Below are 23023 nucleotides of genomic sequence, written 5' to 3'. Positions count from 1 at the left end.
GTGGCCTATCGACTTCTCAGTATTTCAGTGGATAACTACATGGCATGAGCTGTGCCACCAACCAAGCCCCATTTTATGCGGCCTCGCCCATGCGACCCGGGCTACTAAAGTGTCACAGTCTATCCCTAAGCTCCTTTGGGATGGAGACCTGCATCAAACCCTGATGTCCTTGTCCTCCCAAAAGGCCCGTCTGCCCTGCACATGGTAATGACCCCTGCCCTCCCCCATAACGAGCATTAGCTCTGTTCTCTCCGTGTAGCACTTTGAAATGGCCCTAAGATTGTTAAAGTGCTACACACGAATGGAAGGCAAAATACATAATTTTGTCCCTCCTCTCCCCCTCCCACAACCAACCAATCCAACACCCCCCCCTCTCGATCACCCGACCCCCAATTCCCCCACCATCTACTGGTTCAAACCGATCTCCAGAGTCAAGTTTCATGATCAGCTATCTGCCAGCAAACCGTCTGGGTCGCCCCTCGACCCATGCCCTGCTTCTGTCCTAAAATAAATATTCTCATCTACCTGTGCAGGAGATCATGCAAGAGCCATACTAAACGACTCCCTCAGTTCTGGCATCTTCCCTGAGGCCTTCAAAATTGCACATGTCAAACCTCTTCTTAAAAAGCCATCCCTCGACCCCCTTGACCCCAAAAACTATAGACTCATCTCGAACACCATATTCCTTGCAAAACTCATCCATCGAACAGCATATTCCCAGCTGAACGCCGTTGTAGAATCTAACAACCTTCCTGACCCCGCACAATCAGGCTTCCGACCATGTTATGAAAGAGATTTTCTACCTTCGGATTGCGCCTACAGAAATTCGATAGTCTGTATGTCAAACAGATGGACTTCATTGCATTCGTTGACTTTAATGGTCTTCATCATTTGCATGAAAAACATTGTTGATGAAATTATGTACACAATATTGAGTTTAGTAATTGTTTGCTGGTAGGTCCTTGGTTTTTCTTGTGTTAAAGGAAATACATTAATTGCTTAGCCAGTAATATGGATTCTTAAATGTTACATCACATTTGGTAAGTTTTGTGTTAAATCCTTATTATTGATAACATTATGAACTTCTAAGTTTAATTGAGGCACTGATACAATGGTTGTTCTAATTGCTATTACTTGCTGGTGGTGTAAGAAAGTCACTTACTTGTACATGCTTAAGCCAAAATTAGCCCCATGCTATGCCAACATCTACATGGGTCATTTTGAACTATATCATGCTTGGAAACATCCAATGTTCACAGATCAATTTTCTATTGGGGATGGTACATTGATGACATTGTAGTAATCTGGAATGATACCAAACCTCAACTGGAAGAATACCATCATTACCTCAACAACAATTACAATCTAAAGCTAACAATGCAAGAAAGTACAAATAGAATACAATTCTTAGATCTTGAACTATATATTGAAAACAACATTATCCAATCAACATTATTTGTCAAACCTACAGCAGGAAACGGTATCCTGCATGCTAACAGCAACCAGCCTCTGCACATCATTAATAACATCCCATTTGGAGAATATCTACGCATAAAGAGAAACTGTACACAAGAACATGAATTTGAAAAACATGTGACAGAGGCACACAATACATTTATACAAAGGGGATACAAAGACCAATTACTTAAAAAAGCTTGACTAAAGTCCAATTGTGTAAAGAGACAAGAACTTCTTCAAAACAAATTTACAGTCCTGGGTCAAGAGTCAGCCATACCTAGATCTATAACAACCTACAACTGTGAAGCGCAAAAGCTATGGAAAATCCTTATGTAACACTGGAACATACTTAAAGCAGACAAAGATCTTTCAGTCCACCTCACAGACACACCCAATTTAACATTCAGAAAAGCGCCAAACCTCAAAAATATACTTTGCCCCTCTCATTTTCAACTCAAAAACAGAACACAAGGTCTTCCACAACTTTGGAATGAAGTAAGGCTGCAAGGGAACTACAAATGTGGGACTTGCAATGTCTGTCCATACTCAGAAGACAGCAAAAAATCACTGGAATTGCCCAATGGCAGAGATTTTTTAATTCATGACTTCATCAACTGTAATACAAAATATATAATATATCACATGTCTTTGTCAAAAACTCTATATATGCAACACCATCAGAAAACTAAAAACCAGAATAGCAGAATATATTCGCTATGTCAAAAACCAAGACATGACATCACCACTGGCCTTTCATTTTCTTACATCACACCCAAATGCAACTATTGACGCTGTAAGATTTTTTGTGATTCAAAAAGTTAACAAACCTCCAAGAGGAGGCAACTGGTAACAACGTCTACGACAAAACGAAGCAAAGTTGATCTTCCTAATGGATTGCTGCCACTCTGGTTTAAACTCGGACTCAGAAATGACTCACTTCCTTTGAAATATGGCATCAAGGGAGGGACATCATACTCCAACCTAAGAGGGCAACACCAATGTGTATCAACATCAGGAATGCAATAGAACCTACGAGGGAAATCATACCCCAACTAAAGCAATAAAGACCCAGGGGAATGACCATAAGGTTCTCAAAAGGACAAACATCTATGTGAACACAACATACTAATAGTCAAATCTTCCACACAAGCCATACCATTAAGATTCACATATATCTATTAAAAACAGGCAAACCAACCAAATCTTAGCATTTATCTCCACGAACCAACTCAGGTACAAATCAAATTATGAACAAGCAAAAAACGACTTTATTTCAAAATACCCTAATGTAAAATACATCACTGACCCTCCATAGGAACTGAGAGGGATCCACTTAAATTAAGCGGAGAACAGTGCTTGACAAAATAATTTAAGCAAAATTAGCCGCAATGTAAGGTTATCACTTATTCTTCATAAAACACCAATACTCCCTTAATTTAAGATGAATCTCTCATTACCAACCGCCATAGGGCACCGAGGGAAAGCTTTAACCATTGTGGTAAGTAGCTGCCGATTAAGTAATCAATTCGGCAAGACCCGCACATTCATGATCGCCTCAATTTTCAACCCAATCCAAGATGGCATCACACATAAAAGTATGTCAATACGCCCAATATGTCACTGCGCTTACCTGAATAAACAAAACGATTCACAATGGTGGAATCGTAGCAAACACAAGACCGCGGCTATCATACCGACCTTCGGTTCCGCTCGAGGAAAAAATGCAGGTAAGCGAAGTAACTTTCCCAAACCCAACGGTTTAGGGAACTTTAGAAAAGTGATTCTCTTTAATCTGAATAGACATTATGTCTATTTCATCCAGGTTCCGCCCACAACTGATGGAGACTTTGATCGAATTGCAAGCATATAGCGTGCAGCTAGTGAAAACAATCAGCTTAAAAGTGAGTTTAAATATGACATGCAGGAACTTAAGCATGCACAAGTAAGTGACTTTCTTACACCACCAGCAAGTATTAGCAATTAGAACAACAATTGAATCAGTGCCTAAATTAAATGTAGAAGTTCATAACGTTATCAACAACATAAGAGTCACCATATTTCAAGTGGTTGTCCAGCCTCATTCGTGCATTCTAATGTTTAATTGTTCTTATGCAACAACTGTATTCCATACTATACAATAGATAAACCAAAAGCAAACAATAATGCAATCTCGTCTTTCTACTTATTGAATTAGATAAATCAAAACAACGGGAAAGATTAAATACTAAACCACCCTCCTGAAGAACCAATAACAATATATTGGGGAAACACGTGTTGAGGGACATCATACTCCAATCCAAGAGGGAAACACTAATGCGTATCAACATTAGGTATGGAATAGAACCTACGAGGGATATTAAACCCCAACCAAAGAAAAAAAGACCTATATGAATGACCATAAGGGTTTCAAAAGGACAAACAGCTATGTGAATGACCACAAGGGTTGCAACAAGGACTTATAATGCAACAAGTTCAAATACTTGAATGACAGCAGAGGGAAACACCTATGTGAAGCCACATTAGGTACCTTTAAGGACTCAACACAAAAAATCACCAAAGCACCTATGTCAAGCAACATTAGGTACCCATAAGGATTCAACACAAAACTTACCATATGTGATGTAACATTTAAGATTCCATATTACTGGCTAAGCAATTAATGTATTTCCTTTAACACAAGAGAAACCAAGGACCTACAATTACTAAACTCAATATTGTGTACATAATTTCATCAACAATGTTTTTCATGCAAATGATGAAGACTATTAAAGTCAACGAATGCAATGAAGTCTATCTGTTTGACATACAGACTATCGAATTTCTGTAGGCGCAATCCGAAGGTAGAAAATCTCTTTCATGACCTTTCATTTCAGGCATTGGGCACCCTCAATGCACTTTTTACCATGCAGCCACAGAAAATACCCCAAAACATTTAGTAAGCTTACAATGGGAGCTTGCGTATAAGATTGCATGCAGGTTGCAATTTCTCTTCTATTTCTACCAGGCTTCCGACCATGACATGGAACCGAAACCACTCTTACCTCGATCTGGAATGATCTTAAGGTCACTGCAGACTCTGAAGGATGCGCTGCACTGATTCTCCTGGATCTTTCTGCAGCCTTTGACACGGTTAATCACTCAATCCTCATTGACCGCCTTCACTCCCTTGGAATCCGTGGCACTGCTCTCAAGTGGATCGCCACCTTCCTCAGCAACAGGAAACAAATAACCATTCTCTCCCCATTTGTCTCAGCTGCTCGCTCGGTTAACACTGGAGTACCGCAAGGCGCATTCCTATTTGCTCTCCTTTTCAACCTCTATATGTCAACCCTTCCTGGAATCATCTGCATGCACAACATCTCGTGCTACAACTACACTGACGATACCCAAATGATCCTACAAATCCACAATTCGGGCAACAACCCCAGCCCGACCTCCAATTCTGTCTTCAAGATATTGACCGATGGTTGACAATAAACCACCTCCTCTTAAACCCCACAAAAAACAAAATCATGGTGTGCAGCAACACTGCCTTTCTACCTCATCCACTCCCATGTCCTCCATCCCTGGGCCAACCCCCCTGTCCTCCCTCCGACACAGTAAAACCCTAGGCTGCACTATGGACTCCGCCCTAACCCTCTCCCGTCAGATCAACAATGTGCCTAAATGCTGTTACTACCATCTCAAACCTCTCAGACACATCTTTCCCTACCTCTCCTTCCTGAGCAGACGTGCCGTAGTTATGCCTATTGTAATGTGGAGACTGGACTATGCCAACTACCTATACCTCTGAGCCCTGGCATACCATTTTAACAAACTACAAAGAGCACAAAACGCTGCTGCCAAACTGCTCCTCTCCCTGGGTCCAAGAGACAACATCTCTCCAGCTCTCGGAACCCTCCACTGGCTCCCAGTCGGACAAAGGGCCACTTTCAAGACCCTGTGCATCACTCACCGTGCAGTGCACAAGACCGGCTCTCTGTACCTGCAAGGAAAGATAAAACCATACCTCCCATCCCGCACCATAAGATCAAGCACTGCCCTCCTTTTGGTGATTCCAACCTCTAACTCTGTCAGGATCGGAGGATTCGCCTTCTCAACCTTGGCCCTGACTCTGTGGAACTCGCTTCCCCCACATATTCGAAACATCCAAGACTACATGACATTCCGTAAATCTCTGAAAACGTGTCTCTTTCCGTAATACCAACCACAACCTTATGAAGCAATTGAAACCCTGTCAACCTGAAGACTAAATTCTCAATAAAACTCCCAACAATGTCCTCACTGAATACGCCCATTAATTTGTCTCTGGCACTCTCTCCAGCCCGATGTCGCTATGTACCACCCAGCTCCTCTGTTTCCTGTGTTGTCGACAGGTGCCCCTTTCCCCCTCAAATTCCCATGATGTCGCCATATACCCCAGCTCCTCCGGTCCTCTGTGTTATCACTGTGTACACCCTAGCCCCCCTCTGATCCCCATGATGCAGCTGTGTCCCCCAGCGCCTTTTGGATCCCAGCTTGTCGCTGTGCACCCCCTGCCCTCTGATTCCCTGTGATATCGCTGTGTACCCTCTGGTCCCTTGTGCTGTGTCTGTATCCCTAGCCCCTCTTGTCCCCACAATGTCACTGTGTTCCCGCAGCCTCCTTTGGTCCCCTGTGTTGTCACTGTGTACCCCGTGCCCTCGGCCTCCCTGTTTTGTCACTGTGTATCTGTCTGGTCCTCGTGCTGTAGCTGTAGGCCCAGCCCCCTCTAGTCCCTGTGATGTTGCTCTGTGCCCCTTTGGTCCACTGTGCTGTCGCTGTGTACCCCATGCCCTCTGGTCCCCTGTGCTGTCGCTGTATGCCCAGCCCCTTCTAGTCCCTGTGATGTTGCTGTGGGCCACTTTGGTCCCCCGTGTTGTCACTGTGTACCCCCTGCCCTCTGGTTCCCTGTACAGTCACTGTATGCCCAGCCCCCTCTAGTCCGCATGATGTCCCTGTGTGCCCCTACCCTCCAGTTCCCTGTGTTCTCGCTACATACCCCTGGCCCCTCTGGTGCCTCATGATGTCGCTGTTTGCCACAGCATCTCGTCTTCCCTTGATGTCTCTGTGTAACCACAACCCCTTAGGGCCCATGCCTCACTCTGTGCCAGACCCTCCAGTTCCCATCTTGTCACTGCACCCCCATCCCCCTCTCGTCTCCCAGGCTGTCGCTGTGTGCCCCCAGCCCCTTCTGGTCCCACTGATGTCACTGTGTACCTCCAGCCCCTCTGGTCCCACAACGTCTCTCTGTGCCACCAACACCGTCTGGCCCCTCGATGCTGTTGAATTATGCCCCCAAATCCCAAATGTCGCTGTGTGCCCAGCCCCTCCGATCCTTGTGTACCGTTCCCTCTGGTCTGTGTCTTGGCACTTGCACTGTCTGGGTGTCGCTAGTCTGAGTCCTGTGGCTAGCCTTCACATTCTTGCTGTTCATAGCCTGTGAGAGTGTCTTTACGTACTCCCTTGTTCCCTCTCTTGTCATCAAGCACTTTGAAGCGCATTGTGTAGGTTGAACCATCATATATCATATCACTATGCTTACTCTCTATTCTACACCATCACACATCGATCAATTCTTCCTAGCTGCTCACATATGAATTCTATCCCACTAACACCTCATCATTCTAATAAAACGCAGCTCTACCCCACGAAAAAAACCGGCCTAGCTGCACACATATGCGTTCCACAGGCCTAACGCAGTCAGAACCCAGTCTTGATGTCCACCCTCCTGACTGCACACATTGAACCAATACCACTACCACCACACCTAGTGCTAGAATGCTGCCCCCTAAAAGCAACTACATCAGCTGCACACTTAACTGGTGCACCCAAGCACCTTCGACACCCTATTCTTGAACTGACCCGGACTATGGTCCCTGAGGCCGTTCAACCTACCAGCGCTTTGAGATCATACCAATGATATATAGAGCGCTATATAAATGCCAAATAACATAACATAACATTAACTTACTAAAAACATATTTATTTAGTTACTGAAATTGCAGGTCCATTCGATGATATCAGAGCCCACCAAACGTCTTCCCAGAATACAGCCTGAGCATTCAGCCTTCTAACAAAAAGTTAACCAAGTGTTCCTTTAAAGCCCTAGTTGAACGTTAAATTAAGGGTCCATTATTGTGGAGCAGAAAGGAAGTCTCCCCAAATCTCCCTGGTATGCCGTCAACATACTGGTTTTACATTTTGGGCCTGTCTCTGCACATCATAACTACACCACCCTTTCCATAGGGAGAGTCAATAATCCACTGCAAAGACATCCACGTATCCACTGAGACTTCTTATCACCTTTGCGTCTTTCATCAACAGTATCATAGCTCGTCCAGGTCATGAATGAGATGTTACTATCACTGCAATACGACAGTAATCAGCCCATTTCCTAGACAACACTGTTGCTGTTTAATGTGTAAAGTGGAAAACACTGGCTGATTACCCCTGAGGAGCCTGTCATTTTCTTTACACATTCATGCATGGCCTTGCAAATATCCAGGACAAATGCATAATTTATTTATTGCATTTGTTACATGCCCAAACCCAGGGGTATCACGGCGTAGGTTACGTAGAAGTCTTCACTTGTTATAATTAAAGAGATAAGATTACATGCATAAATAGGTCGCAAAACATAATAGATATAATAGTGGTATAGAAAATACTTAGATAATTACAATCAAAGGTAATGGTTACAGACATAGCTTAGGTATCAACATGCTAATGAAATTAGGCAGTCTTAGAGTTAGGCGACTACTCATATTATTTTCAGATTCCGTAAATTACAGAACTCGACGAACTTAATTTTGATCAGTCGAATTTGTTGAAGAGCCAGGTTTTGAGCATTTTCTTAAAAGGGTTGCCGTCCTCTCCCAACCTTGGACACTCGGCTCACTAGCAGCATGTAAGCAAAATGAAACCCAGGTGCAGAAAACAATGTTACACTACTACCCACTTGCCCAATTAGTCCACCGTCTCTCATCAGTCAAGCCTTCAACCAAGGTCTCTTCTTTGTACTTGACCTTGCAAGCTGTTCTCTTCTCTGGGACTTTGAAGGGTGTGTAGGTACACTACTACCTTTTTCTGCAACTTAACGAATAGGCCTTGTTTTCAAGTTTTGAATCACGTGAGGAGACAATGATTTTGTCCATTTCACCTTTTATTTACTGCTATTTAATTCAATTAAGCTGGGTGTCATTACTCCTCTTGGCCTCTGGAGGCTTGGTTGCTTCACTTCACTTAGGCTTTTCTGCATCTTTTATTGTCAATACGTGGCACTTGCAAATGCTCACTCATTTACTTAATCTAAGAGAAATATGTCCTGCGCATGTTGCTTATTCTCGCTACCTCCCCTTACACTCTTCAGTAGCTTCTTGCTGTGCATCTTAGATATCTGGCCAGCAGCTATTCTTTGTTCATGTATGAATTTGTATTTCCAGCCTCTGTCCGCTCTGCAGCTCTGGTCTCTCTCCTTCGAGCTCTTCGTTTACTATCATTGGGTGTCAGAGCCTATCTTTTCAACATGGCTGCTTCACTCGTGTTATGTTTTCTACTGCAGCAAGCTTCTATATGGCTCATCTACCTTGCATATCTGCGTATGTACATTCACTACTCAATTGGTTACTTACCTTCTTTGTATATATGGTTTCTCCTTACTTGTACGTATGTTTACTCTTGTTTCTCCAGTTACATCTTCATTTTTATGTATTATTATATAGTTTCAGTACATCTTTGTATCTTCTCATTATGACATCATGTTGCAACTGTCAGATCTTCTTTACAACTCCTCGAAATTCATTGGTGCCTGCAAGTCTCCTGCTACCACCTCAGTACGAGAGTGTATTCGATACAGTTGTCTGAGCACATAATGTCTCTCATACACTCAATGCATTATTGGGATGATACCTGGGGTCCTGCACAGTGTCTTCTTGTTATTCATCCAGTATGACGAAGGTGAGGGGGTGGAGTCTATCAGTGACATACACGTCTGCTCCTCTACATATACTCTTGTTCTCTTATCAGTGGCCACTGTCTTGATTGATTCTTTCTAGGAATCTAGACACTTCCATTCCATTATGATGTTTCCCCAAACTTTCCTCTCCTGTTGCCTTCAGAGGGTATCCCATCTCAGGGAGCTGTTGCTAAAAACAGCATTAGCACCAATTAAGGCTGGTATTGCTCAAGTATTGTCACAGATTATCACCGACCCTCCTGCTGACATTTATTTTAATCAATTGCAGACCTTTTTCCCAAAAAAGGTTCTGTGGTTGGTTTTCTCCATTACTAAAGTCTCTTAAGCTTTGTTACCGGAGGAAGGAAAGAACCTGGCAGAAATTATGAGCTCCCTCCCATTTGGCAGAAGTACATAAAGCCCTTCTCATAAACAAAACACAATTTAGAAAGCTAAATCTATCTTCCTTTGTAGGCAATTTTGTGTGGCCACTAACAAGCCGGCTAAAGGTTTTTGCCATTATTAAGAACTTCATTAACCCAGTGTGCTTATCTCAAAAAGCCATACTGTAAGTCAATCTAGCTACTGAGTTCAATACTTTTATCCTCAGGAAGATTTACAAAATGTACAACAACCCACTGAGTGAGAAAGCAACACTCCAGTAGCGGAGTCATGCACCAATATTCCGAATGGGCCGGCTTTTATATCTTTTTCTCAATAGGATTCCAGCTACTCCCCCTGCTGACCCTTTGTTGTCTTCTAGCCTTACCCCTGATGTTTTTTTTGTTGCTAAGATTCACAACATCAGTTCTTCATTAAATAACACTGCTCTCACGATTGACCCAGACTCTTCTGATTCTTCGGCTTTTTCCTTGGGCGTTTCTTTGCTTCCTTCTCTTCCTTTTCCCCAGCCTCTTAATGCGAGGTAACGCCCATTATTTCTCAGACTCGCTTCACTGCTGTCCCTTCAGATCCTCTTCCAGCTTCTTGCTTCTTGCTCTGGGTCTTACCTGCTTGTTCAATATATCTTTGTCCTCTGGCCTTTAAGATTGCAGATGTTATTCCTCTCTTAAAAAAGACCTCTCTCGATTCTTCTGATCCTTCTCATTTTCAGCCTATCTCTCTTCTTCGCTATCTTTTCAAGCTTCTAGAATTACTAGTACGTTTTCAATGTTCTTCCTATCTTAATTATCATAACTTATGTTCCCCTCACCAATATGGTATCCGGTCAAATTCTTTCTCCAAAATAGCACTTCTGTCTGTATCCAATTATATTCTCAATGCTCGTCAATTTAAGCTTTCCTCTTTGATGATTCTGCCTGAACTCTGTGCCACATTTGACACTGTTGGTCATTCTACCTTCTTCTCGAAACTTTATTCTGCTGGGTTTTCTGGTACTATTTAAAATGGTGTTCTTCATAGCTTTCTAATTGTTCCTTCACCATTTCTTGGAAGGGCTTTACATCTCGTTCCTTTGTCCTTCTTCATGATGTCCCACTGGGGTCAGTCCTTATTCCTGTATTATTTGGTTCTACGTGATTTTAATGAAAACATTTCAGAGAGGGATGTTTTACCAAAACCATAACACCTACAAAATGACTGAATGTTTATTTTTTCTATTTGGGGAGGTGCCCCCCAAACTCCCCTGTTACCTTATGTTTTAAGCCCACGCTAGCCCCCCCACTCATTATCCCCTTACCTGACCCCATACATAAAAACCTCCAAAAGTTGGTGTTTTGTTTCGTTATGGTTTCGTAAATAAATACCTCTCTGAAAATGATTTCATTAAAATCACTGGATACCTATTATTTACTCTTTACAGTTCTTCTGTTGCCTCTTTAATCTCAGACTATGGCTTTCAGGTTTATCTTTATGCTGATGATATCCAGCTTCTTGTGTCATGTCCTTCTTTTAATAATTCCATTCTTCGTCCTCTCTCTGCTTGTCTTTCAGCTATTTCTTCTTGGATGTCCTCCCACTTTCTATGTCTAAACTAAAAAAAGAAAGGACATTCTATTTGTTTAAACGTCCTCCGAGATAGCTCCTCTATTATCAATTTTCTTTCCACCACTTCAACTTCCCATGTCTTCATGGGCACATATTCTAGGAGTCATATTTCACCCCTTCCTTTCATCCATTATTCAAATTGGTCCGCTCTTGTCATTTATTATTCATTAAACATTCAGAAATCATCCTTTCCTTAGTTTTTCTTCTGCTAAAATGCTACTTCAATCTCTGGTACTCTCTCATTTATATCATTATTGCTCACTTTACGTTGGTCTACCAAATTATGCCTTGTTTCCCTTGCATTCACTTTTAAACTTCACTGTTCGGATTCTTTTCTGTTTGCCTTCTTTTTCTTATATACCCCAATATGTTGCCCTTCTTAAGTGGTTCAGTGCCACTGTGAATTTCACTTTCTCTGTGTAGTCTTCAAATGTATTCATACTCTTGCCCTTTCCTGTCGTTGAGCTCCGATTTCTCTTTACTATCCTACTTATGATCTATGTTCTGCTTCTCAGTTTCTTCTTTCTGTACATCATCCTCATTGTGCTGCCTCCCGTTTTCATTATTTTCAACTTCTTGCTCCAACGCTTGAAAGATTCTTTAGCTTTTGATATTCGCTCTTGCTCTACTCTTACACAATTTGAAATATAGCACTAATACAGACCCCTGTGTTTTATCCAGAAGTGTGTCACTCAGTTTGACTCCCATCGTAGTAATGTAAGTAACAATATTATCTAATCCTTCCTCTCTCCCTATACGCAGAAATAGAGGGCTGGCTACGTTAATATCATGTGTCTACATAAATAAGCCCCCCAATGACAGTGCAGCAGTCGCGCTGAAGTTGCGTCAAAGTTAAGCCTGTCTGGGCCCGTCCGGGCTAAGGAAGGGCTAGAGATTAAATCTATTTTTACTCATGAGGATTTATTGCACCTTGCCCCTCCTGATACTATTTTACCTTTGGAATTTGTGCCATCATTTCCTTTAAATACGGATCCTATTGCACATTGTAAATGGACTCTGAATGCTACTTTGTGAAATACTCATTCTCTGCCTGCTCATGCAGCTTCAATATTTGGCTACCTATCTGATCTCAATCCAGATTTATTATGTCTGACTGAAACCTGGCTATTAGGAAACTCTGCACCTACTTTTTCCCAAGGTCTACCAGATAACTATAAGATTTTGCATTTTGATAGGACTGCTCCTCATCCTGGGGGTGGTGTTGTGATTATTTTTAAATCGTCTTTATCTTTTTTGGAAATCTCATTCACACACAGCTTTAAAATGGAAGCTTTTCTAGTGCGCTGTAAAGTGTCTGCTTCCTATTGTATTTATCTTTTGGTGGTTTATCGTCCTCCCGGTTCTCATTCTGTATTTTTGCTTCCATTCATTGAATTGGTAGCATCTTTACACATGAAATAATCATTTTGATAGTATTAGGTGATTTTAGTGCAGCATGTACTCCTCCCTGCAATTTAAAGGATGGAATCCTAGATCAGATTTTTGGGGCAGAGTCTCTAGTAACCCTCTCGGCCGCGGTTCCAGTCTTGCGGTCAGAACACATTCTAGTTTCTTTTAATATTGAACATGAAAATGCATCCGATGCCCTTCAAACTCCTCCAGTCTGGAAACGGAAATGGCAGCAGGCTGACCACGCTCGCATTTAATCTTTGATAAACAATACGTTTTTGGCTTCCCCGCTGATTGACTTCTTCTTTCTGTCTGAAGTCCTCCTATCTGTGGTGGATGAGGTAAATTTGTTCGGAATACCCATCACTCTTCCACATGCTATACTGAGGAGCTCAAAAGTCTACACTTGAAGGTCAGGCAGGCCGATTGCAAATGGAGCCAAGCCTAGGTCCCTAAAGATGAAACTATCTTTCGTCAGGCTACATTAGAGTAGAATACAGAAATCAAAATTGCTAAAAATGCTCTTTCTCACAGAAAATTGATTCGGCAATCAATAAGTCTAAGGAACATTTTTCGGTGGTCACCTTTTTGCCTTGTTCTGCACATTTCGTAACTATGACTACACCAATGCAAGAACTATGTGATTCTTTGGCACTCTTTTTTACTACTAAAATTAACAAAACACATCTGATATTAGTAATAGTAGGACAGCCTTGACTTCTGTTGCCACCTAAGATGTTATCTGTGCCCCTTCCCATTCTTGGGCCGCGTTCCCAGATTTTTCTTTGGAAGACATTTTAGCAGCAGCCAAGTGCCTTACACTGTCTTCCCATTCAGATCCAATTCCTGTAAGAACTATACAAGAAATTCTGCCGTCTATTCTTCCCTGGCTCACTTGGGCGTTCAACCATTCTTGCCAGAATGGTATCATAAGTCCTGCATTGAAACAAGCCACAATGATTCTGCTTCTGAAGAAACCTTCTCTTGATACTTTGGTCCTATCGAAACCTTCTCTTGATACTTTGGTCCTATCTAACTATTGTCCCATTTCTCTTCTTTCTTTTTCCATGAAACTTCTATAATCACTGGATTCACCTATACTCTCTTCTTTCCGAGAATCTACCTCTTTCTTTGATCCTTTTCAATCTGGTTTTCAGCCTGGTCGGGGAACTATGATTGCAGATCATGGTGGCGTGGGAGCAATGATTTTACTCGCCCTGTCAGCTGCATTTGATAGCAGCGACCACACTATCCTGTTATCTTCTATGGCAGTAGCAGACCTGTCAGGTCCTGTCCTATCTTGGTTTGTCTCTTTTCTTGAAGGTAGATGTCAATCTCTTTTGCTTTCTTCTTTACTTTCTTTTGTTCATACACTTTCTTGTGGTTTCTCTCAAGGATCTTTCTTGTCCCCGATTCTCTTAAACATGTACATGCTGCCATTGCTGGCTCTTATCCGCTCCAGCGGCTTCCAATGCTACGCTTATGCCGACATCACCCAGTTCCTGGTCCATCTACACCTAGACCAGAGTGAGCTATCTGCGGCATTATGCAGTTGCGTGGAGGCTGTAAGGAGTTGGATGCACTGCAATTGGCTGAAGTTGATCGGGGACAAGACTGTGATAATGGTGGGTGCTACCTCTGACTCTATTCCTTTTCCCCCCTCCTACTGGCCTTCTTCTCTAGGTGATTTACCTTGGCATGTGAAGGAGGTAAAAAATCTGGGTGTGGTGTTCGTCTCTTCTCTCTCGTTGGCTTCACAGATTAGTGCAATATGTTAAATTGGCCATTTTACCTTGAGGGCCCTGCGCAACGTAATGTCTTTTCTTCTGGACCCTCTCTGGCCGGTGGTTGTCACCTCTTTGATCAATAGCCGTATTTACTATTGTAATGCGCTCTACCTGGCTCAGCCCTGTGGAATAATACACCGCCTTCAACTTCGCCAACATATGGCGGCCCGGGTGGTCACTGGCACCACTTTAGGGGCACACATTAGCCCGGTGCTCAGGGCCCTGCATTGGCTCCCGGTGGCTGCCCGCATTAAGTTTAAATCCCTGTGTATATTCCATCGCGCCTAATATCATCAAGGCGCATACTACATTCAGGAGAAATGTGTGCATTATATTCCTGAGTCACCTATAAGGTACAGCTCGGCTTGCTGTTTGGTGACCCCTAGATATCACCGCGCGAGACTTGGGGTTGTGCTTTTTCTATAGCCGCTAGCAACCTTTGAAATGAGCTGCCCTCCTCTTTGAGAAGTATTGAAGGCCACCTCTCCTTTCGCTGGTCCCTCAAAACTTTATTATTTCAGTCCATTTTCGAGTTAAAGCAATTTTTCCTCTACTACCCCATCACATCCTCGTGCTAAGATGCCTATAGTGAACGTGTGTGCTAGAAATAACATAACATTATTATCCCCTCAGTCAATGGTACATCTTTCATCAACTTTAGAAGCTCAGTCAGACCCACCAGATTTCAAACCAGTTTTTTACTGTTTCTTTGTAATTCATTTGCTTATGTTGCTCTAACGTAGAGCTGCACAAGGCAAATTGCTGTATGCTGAGCAATCCTGAACACAGGTGCCTTAAGGTCGAGGAATGCAGATTAAAGATCAGCCAATTGACGTAGGGCCAAATTGCAATAGGGAAAGGGGACGACCTAGAACTAAGAGTTCCAATAGCTACTGAGGTATCTATTTATGCACAGTTGAGAAGGGGGACGATGGTCGAGTTTGGCGAAGGATCCCCTTTAGATTTTAGATTTCCTTTTGGTGGTCGAAGATATATTTTAGGGTGATACTAGAGTCTTCAAATGTGCATCTGTTTTTCATTTCTGGGGGAGTGCGTTCCAAAGGTAGGGAGCCAGAATGAAGAAGGAGCATAAGGTGGGTTGGGGTCACAGAAGTTGGCGAGGGCATGGGATCGCAGTGTCGGGTGTAGTGCGTTATAGTGTGAGCTAAGTAGGGTGTCAGAAGCGGAGGGCGTCGCCAGTCAGAGGGCAGATCTGAAAACTAAAAGAAGGAACTTAGAGAGGCGCTGTTGTTTGTAGGGCAGGGCCCCGTGTTGTGACAATGGTTGGAGGTGGGTGAGTAGTGAGGGGGAAGCTGCCAGTAGCAAAGGTACGTACAGGAGTAAAGGCGAGCACTACGAGGAGGCTGGAGCAGTAATCGAATCTGCTGGGGACCCAAGTGGACATGAGTGCTTCAGCAGAGCAGTAGGCTGCACACAGATCTTCAAAGCAATTGGACTGTAACAATTTTCCAGGGTTGCAGGCTTGTTTTCTGGAAACAAATTGCACATTATATTTTGCAAGTTCACATACTCTCAAAAAAACTGCTCCCCACAAGGACGTCAGAGCAGCTTTGGGGGCCCACGCTCTTTCTGCCTTTCTCTGCAGTTTGTAGTCTCTCTATATATTTGGGTTTCTAAAGACAGCTCTGCAAGCAATGTACTACAATCGAAACAGAGTAGGATGGAGGAATCCATACACTGAGATAGTGAGGGGGCCTGGGTAAGCAGCTTCAATTGAAATACTCCTTAACAAAATAGGCAACAGTACATATCAACACAGCTTCTCATACTGAGATGGAGCCCTTCGACTATTGGGCCAGCGCAGAAACCAGACACAAGATGGCTGCACAATAATCCTAAAGAAGCGCTGCAGTGCCGGACGTCCTACACCCAGTGATATTCTGCTAAACCCATGCTCTCAGTGCTGCGTGTAACGATAAGCAGTCCTCATCTTCGAAACAAGACAACACAGAGCAACACAGGTTCGATCCCCGGGTCAGAGCTTCAAAACCTCTGAATATTAAGCGCGTTATAAATAACCTATCATATCATATCATAAGGGGTGAGGTTGCCTTCTTGTCCTTTAAATGAAAATGGGGTCTTTCCCAAGACACTCCTTAACTTACCCATCTTTTATCCTGTAGTGCCAGGGCCGGGTTTTGCGGAACTGAACCTCACTCATTTAATGGCCGCCGCGGTGGTTAGCAAGGCGCTCGTTAAAAAGATTCAATGAGAGCTTGAGGTAAAGGTGTGTGCCTAGAGGCAGGCTATGCGGCCACACGAGAAGCAGTCAGGACACTGGAGAGACAGGGATGTGCTACAGAGGCAGGTCGGAGGGAAGGGAGCTAGAGTGGTGGACATGAAGTAAGCATGGTGCGTCAGAAGCTGGAGAAGAAGGGAGTGGCAAGACAGGAAGGTAGGAACCTGGGCAGCAGGTAACAATGAAGAAGGAAAGGCAGGCAGGAAGGGGCAGGTAGACAGGCATGGAACTGAAAATGGAGGCAGCTAGGCAAGCAGACATGCAGGTGGAAGGCAAGGCAATGAAGGCGCAGCACAGAGTCCCTCTATCCCCAGGCTTACGGCTTGGTCCATGGATCTTGATAGGTTTGCCCGTGCTCAGCGAGTGCGAACAGCTCTGACACACACAATCCTTCCCGCTGAACGTCACTTTGTCTCCAATTGGAAATGTTTTCCTGCAACAAAAGATAGAATTATCAGTGGCAGGTCTTCAATATTTAGAGAACATGATCTACCAATGGCCTCTCTAGGGAACAGCAGGCAAGCCAGGCCAAGGAAGGAAACTGATCCTTTTCAATGAATATTAAAGTAGGAGTGATGGCCTGCAATGCCTCCAGGCTTGCCGACCGCCTAACAAAGAAACAACCAAAAGTCCCATTCAGAATTCCCTTTAGAGTAGGAGTATACCTAAGCAGGTGCTGACCCTCCTAGGGCTGGCCTAGGAAGTGCTGACGCAGGGAGAGCTGGCCCAGGAAGTGCTGACACAGGAAGTGTTGATCTAGGGTAGGCTGACCCAGGAAAGGTTGACACAGGAAGTGCAGACACATGAGAAGTGCTGTCCCAGGGGGCTAACCCAGGAAGTTCTGACCGAGGAAGTGTTGATGCAGACAGGGTTGAATCAGGGAGGTCTGACACATGACACAGTAAGTGCTGACACAGAAAAGCTTGACTCAGAAAGTGCTGACAGAGACACAGGAAGTACTGACGCAGGACATTCTGACACAGAAAGTGTCGACTAAAGAAGTGCTGACTCAGTCAGTGCTGACCCAGGATGTTCTGACCAAGGGAAGGTTGACCGTTGAAGTGCTAACACAGGAGAAGTGCTGTCCCAGGGAGAGCTAACCTTGGAAGTGCTGACACAGTAATTGTTGACACAGGGAGTGCTAACCCAGGAAGGGTTTACCCTTGAACTGAATACATATGAGAGGTGCTGTCCCAGGGAAGGCTAACACAGGAAGTTATGAGCTTAAGATAAAGTACTAATCCAATAAGGGTTTACCAGTGAAGTTCACACACACGGGAAGTACTGTCCCAGGGAGGGCTAACCCAGGACGTTTTGACCAAGGGGGGCCTGCGAAGCAGGGCCAACCCAGGAAGGGGCTTACCCTTGAAGTGCAAACATAGAAGTGATGTCCCGGGGGGGGCTAACCCAGGAAGCTTTGACCAAAGGAGGGCGGACGATGCAGGGCTGACCCACGAAGTGACACGTAGTGCAGCAGCCAGCTTTGGATGTAGTGCTTTGCTGGCCCCACTCTTACTATATGTTGGCAGTTTCACCACGATGTGTCACTGCTTCGCCCCAACCCAATATTAGAGCCACCATGCCATCTAATGTTTGCTGAACTTCCATAGAGAAAAGGGGTGCATACGCACACACACACACAAACACACATTTGAATGTCTCTCTCAGAAGCCATGAGTCCAGAAGAGATCCCACAACTCATTTTTGGAGTTCTGCTGGGAAAGGGGTGCACAGCCCAATATTTTGATTCACTTCTGCAGTGAAGGGGGTGGGGGGGGACATTGTTTTTGCTGCACTCCTGCAGGGAAGAGGGCACACATCTAATTATTGTCATACTCCGGCAGGGAAGTGGGTGCAACACATTTAATTCTAGCCACACTCCCGCAGAAATGACGGTACACACACAGTTTTGATGCACTCTCATGTGGAAGGTGGCACATACACCTCATTTTGATTTCACTCTTGCAGGTACGAGGCTGCACACCTCATTTTTGCCAAACTGCTGCCGGGTAAATGGTGCACAAATGTAATTTGGGCCACATTCTCACAAGAAGGGTGTTTGCTTCAGTCCCACAGGCAAGGGGGTGCAAACATGCAATTTCAACATCTCTCTCAGGAGACATGAGTCTGAATGGAGAGAGGAGCACCTTGATAAAAGCCACCGTCAATTCTGAGCCTAGAACCTTCCCACTGTGGGACTCCTTGAAAACATCATTGCGAAATCTCAGCAAGTCACCACTGTCATTAGGTGATCACTACTAGGCTGGTAATGGTCAACATTGCCACTGTCTTTTCTCTTTGTGATACTAGCACTCAGATTAAGATTCCTAGGACTGGGGTGGAGTGGGTCATTGTAAATTGTAATTGAAATGGGTTATTTATAACGCCCTTAATACCCAGAGTGTTTTAAGTGCAGACCCGGGGATCGAACCTACGTTGCTCTGTGTCGTCTTGTTTCCAAGCTGAGGTGCTGGCACTGAGCTATCCTCCTGAGATGGAGTAATGATTACCATACAGTTCTCTCAGCCAGGCGATCAGGTGGAACCTGGCTTCTGATGGAGACGTTGGTTCCCATTATCTTTCCAACTCTCTGCAATAACCTCATCTTCTGTAACAGCGAGCTGTGAAAAGTGTCTTGATTTAAGACTAAAGACAGGACCACGCCACAGAGTGAATGAGTGACAGAGCTCAGTTGGCTGGCATGCCCTGCAGACCACGCTTTGCTGTCAGGGCACCGTAGGCAGCTTGATATATTTACAGGCGAGGACCTCTAATGTCTTGTACTGCTGTGCACTAGTGAGGCAAGTGTATCAGATAGTCCTTGATGAGCCATTCCCAGTAATGACCAGAGTCCATCTGTTCACTGGCTTCTGCAATTTCCTGCATTCCACTCGCACAGCTGTAAGCAGGTGTATTACTCATTAGTATATGGTGTGTTTGGAAAGATAACTGTCTCTATTTGTGGAGCATCTCCCTGGAAATGCAAATGGTGTGCCACCTATCCAGGAGGGTAGGGGATCTATAAAAAAACCCCCAGTGAGTGATTCATTCTTATCCAAAACAAAGGTTTCCTGATTCCTAAAGTAGAAAAGAGGATATTTAAATTCCTACGGTCACTTGAATATTTTTTCTTCAACTTTTTAACTGTTACACCCAACTACATTCAACAAAGTTTAAACATTTATTTTTTTACATGTACTTTTTCTGTATGTTTAATTTTGTAATTTCTTTACTTATTGATTTTGTTTAAGAGTTTTTTTTAATACAATGAGCGAGTGAGTGGTTTGTGTTTGTGTCTGGTGAGTACAATGAAGTACAACTGAACGTTAGTCAAAGAAGTAAACCGTGTTCTTGTGCGTTTCAGCAGTGCTTTGAATTTATTGGTCTGGTTGCCAGTTACATTGTGATGGGCGGTACTTGACGTCTGCGGGTGAAGCGTGAAGATCACTCTTGTGGTTTGGAATTCCAGGAGGCAGGGAAGGGGTTCTCAAAGCCTTTTGGCAGCGATGTCTTGATGTGTTGTCATGGTCGCTCCATGAGAGCTGTGTCATGTTCTAGATGGATGGTCAGGAGTCAGCGTGGCCTTCCCTGAGATTGTATCCTCGCATGAAGGCTGATTTCTTTTTATGGTGATGTTTCCGTTGCTTGTTGGGTGCATGTTGACATTTTCACTCAATTAAGTATTGAAGGGCCAGGATTTGAGATTTGTCTTAAATGCTAAGTGGCCTTGTAGGATGCAAATATTCTCTGGCGGTGCATCCCATTGACTTGAATGTTCTTGGTACGATTCCTTAGGAACCTTTGATCCCAGTTAAGGTATGTTAAGTTGAAATGCTTGAGTTTATACAGGTAGCTGGGCTCTGAAGTGCATATATTCATCTATTCTAGAAGTTCTAGGAGCTCCTATTTTCTCCTCCCTGGATTTCTGTGTTGTATATTTTGTGCTCTGTTGTTAATTGAACAGCATTTGGTGCATAATGCAGCAAAAAACAAGCCTGTCAGAACTCTTATTGGAAGGCCACACAATGCAAGATGTTTTATGTTAAAATAAAATACGAGAGCTAATGGTCCCTGACCTAACACGTGTTTTAGCTAAAGGCTGAATCATTTCTGGTGTTGCATGAAGTCCTGAACACAAGAGATTTAAGCTGCCAGGATGGGCCGGACGAACCGAGAGTGATTTCTTGAGGATGTTCCAACCTGGGTGAATCGGCAGGCACTACAACGCCCGCTGAACTTTACGTCAGCGTGCGTCAGTTAGCTGGTGTCAGCGTGCGTCATTTAGCTGGTGCCAGCGTGCGTCAGTTAGCTGGTGTCAGCGTGCGTCCTGTAGCTGGTGCCAGCGTGCGTCCTGTAGCTGGTGCCAGCGTGCGTCCTGCAGCTGGTGTCAGCGTGCGTCAGTTAGCTGGTGTCAGCGTGCGTCAGTTAGCTGGTGTCAGCGTGCGTCCTGTAGCTGGTGCCAGCGGGCGTCCGGTAGCTGGTGTCAGCGTGCGTCAGTTAGCTGGTGTCAGCGTGCGTCCTGTAGCTGGTGCCAGCGTGCGTCCTGTAGCTGGTGTCAGCGTGCGTCAGTTAGCTGGTGTCAGCATGCATCCTGTAGCTGGTTGGTTTAAGCCAGCTTCTGCTTTCCCCCCAGCAGCCTCGTGTTCTATGCTGATGGGTCTATTGATAGGCGGCAGTTATCTTTTTATTGTATCTTTCCAGGAGTGCAGTGAATCCCACACATCTCTTAGTGTTCACCCCTCTCCCACTGGCTGTCAGTGCAAACCACTCTTTCTGTTGGTTTATCGCCTGCCCGAATGGCCCTGCTGGTGCTCCTCATGGCGACTTCGTTGTTTGTAGATTTCTGACATGTTACTCACTGGAGGGTATTTGTTTGTTTGTTTTAATGTTTATAATGCGTGCCAGACCCGAGGGTATCAGGGCACAAAAGGCATCAAGAGGGTTGTTCAGCTTTGGTTACATTGCTGTGCTAGATCATACATTAAAAACATTAAGTTTTATACAAAAAAATGTGGGTAGTCAATATGTACAGAATACCAACATGTGAAAGGCATGTTATACACTATGGTAAAAAACACTGTGAAACAATATATACAGTATGTACAGACGGGGAAGTTATTGTAATCTGAGTGTAGTGGAATGTCAGAGGTCATTTTCCTTGATCCAATGGATGAGGTTGGACCTAAAGCGTAAATAGGGTAGGTCTTCCCTTAAGGTCAGAGGGAGGGAGTTCCATTATTGTGCAGCTTTGACTGGGAAGCTGCCTCCGCCAGTCTTCATGAATTTAAATCTGGGCACTAATAGGAGGTTGTCATTGACCGTTCTCGAAGGACGTTTGGAGGATTGTCTCGTAAATCTGTCTTTGAGGTATTCTGGGGCGGCGTTGTGGAGACATTTATGTGTCACGGAGGCTGTTTTGAGGAGAATTTTGTCTTTTGTGGAGAGCCAGTTATTGGATCTTCTGAGGTCAGAGTTGTGGGTTTTCGTGGCAATGATTAGGGCTGCTCTCAGGGCATTATTTTGTAAAATCTGGATCTTATTGGTCACATATTTGTTGCTCCCTACATATAGGGCATTAGAGTAATCCAGTTTGGATAGGACAAGGGCTCTTGCTAGGGTAATGCAGTGGTTAGATGAGAGGAAGGGCTTGGCTGCTCTGATTAACTTGCATGTATAAGCAGTAGCTGAGGCCACAAAGTTAACTTGTTTTTTGAAGGTTAGTGTGGAGTCTAAATAGAATCCAAGTGTTTTGACCTTCTTGGCCACTGTAATGTTGTTATTGTCTATTTTGAAGTTAGAATAGTTATGGCCTACTTTGTTGAGGTTAACAGTGGTGCCGAGAATGAGAAGTTCTGTTTTGTCATCATTCAGGCATAGACCATGAGATGCCATCCATGCCTGGATGATGAGGTACACTCTATTCACAAAGACCAAATCCTTGTTGTAATCGGCCGTCAACGGGATGAGGATCTGTGTTTCAACGGCATAGTTAGTGTAGGTGATATGCAGGCCATCTAGATCATCAAAAAGGGGCTTTGTAAAGATGTTGTACAAGGTAGGTGAAATGCAGGAGCCTTGGGGCACGCCACAGGTGATGGGTATGGGGTCAGCAGCTGCTAGGGGTGA

The 23023-nt window shown here is 44.1% G+C and overlaps 1 protein-coding gene across 1 annotated transcript in view; it reads right to left on the bottom strand.

Moving 5' to 3' along the window:
* ABLIM3 (actin binding LIM protein family member 3) overlaps positions 1-23023 on the bottom strand; it is a 770500-nt gene that overhangs the window by 290648 nt on the left and 456829 nt on the right. Inside the window, exon 4 of the mRNA XM_069651389.1 lies at positions 17218-17330. Within this exon, the coding sequence (XP_069507490.1) occupies positions 17218-17330 (113 nt within the window). The remainder of the gene's footprint in view (positions 1-17217; positions 17331-23023) is intronic.

Source organism: Ambystoma mexicanum, chromosome 3p (assembly GCF_040938575.1).
Source record: "Ambystoma mexicanum isolate Mex_15411 chromosome 3p, UKY_AmexF1_1, whole genome shotgun sequence".
In the NCBI taxonomy this organism is placed as follows: Eukaryota; Metazoa; Chordata; class Amphibia; order Caudata; family Ambystomatidae; genus Ambystoma; species Ambystoma mexicanum.
The sequence above is the reverse complement of the archived record's forward strand: the minus strand, read 5'-3'. Positions and strand labels throughout refer to the sequence as shown.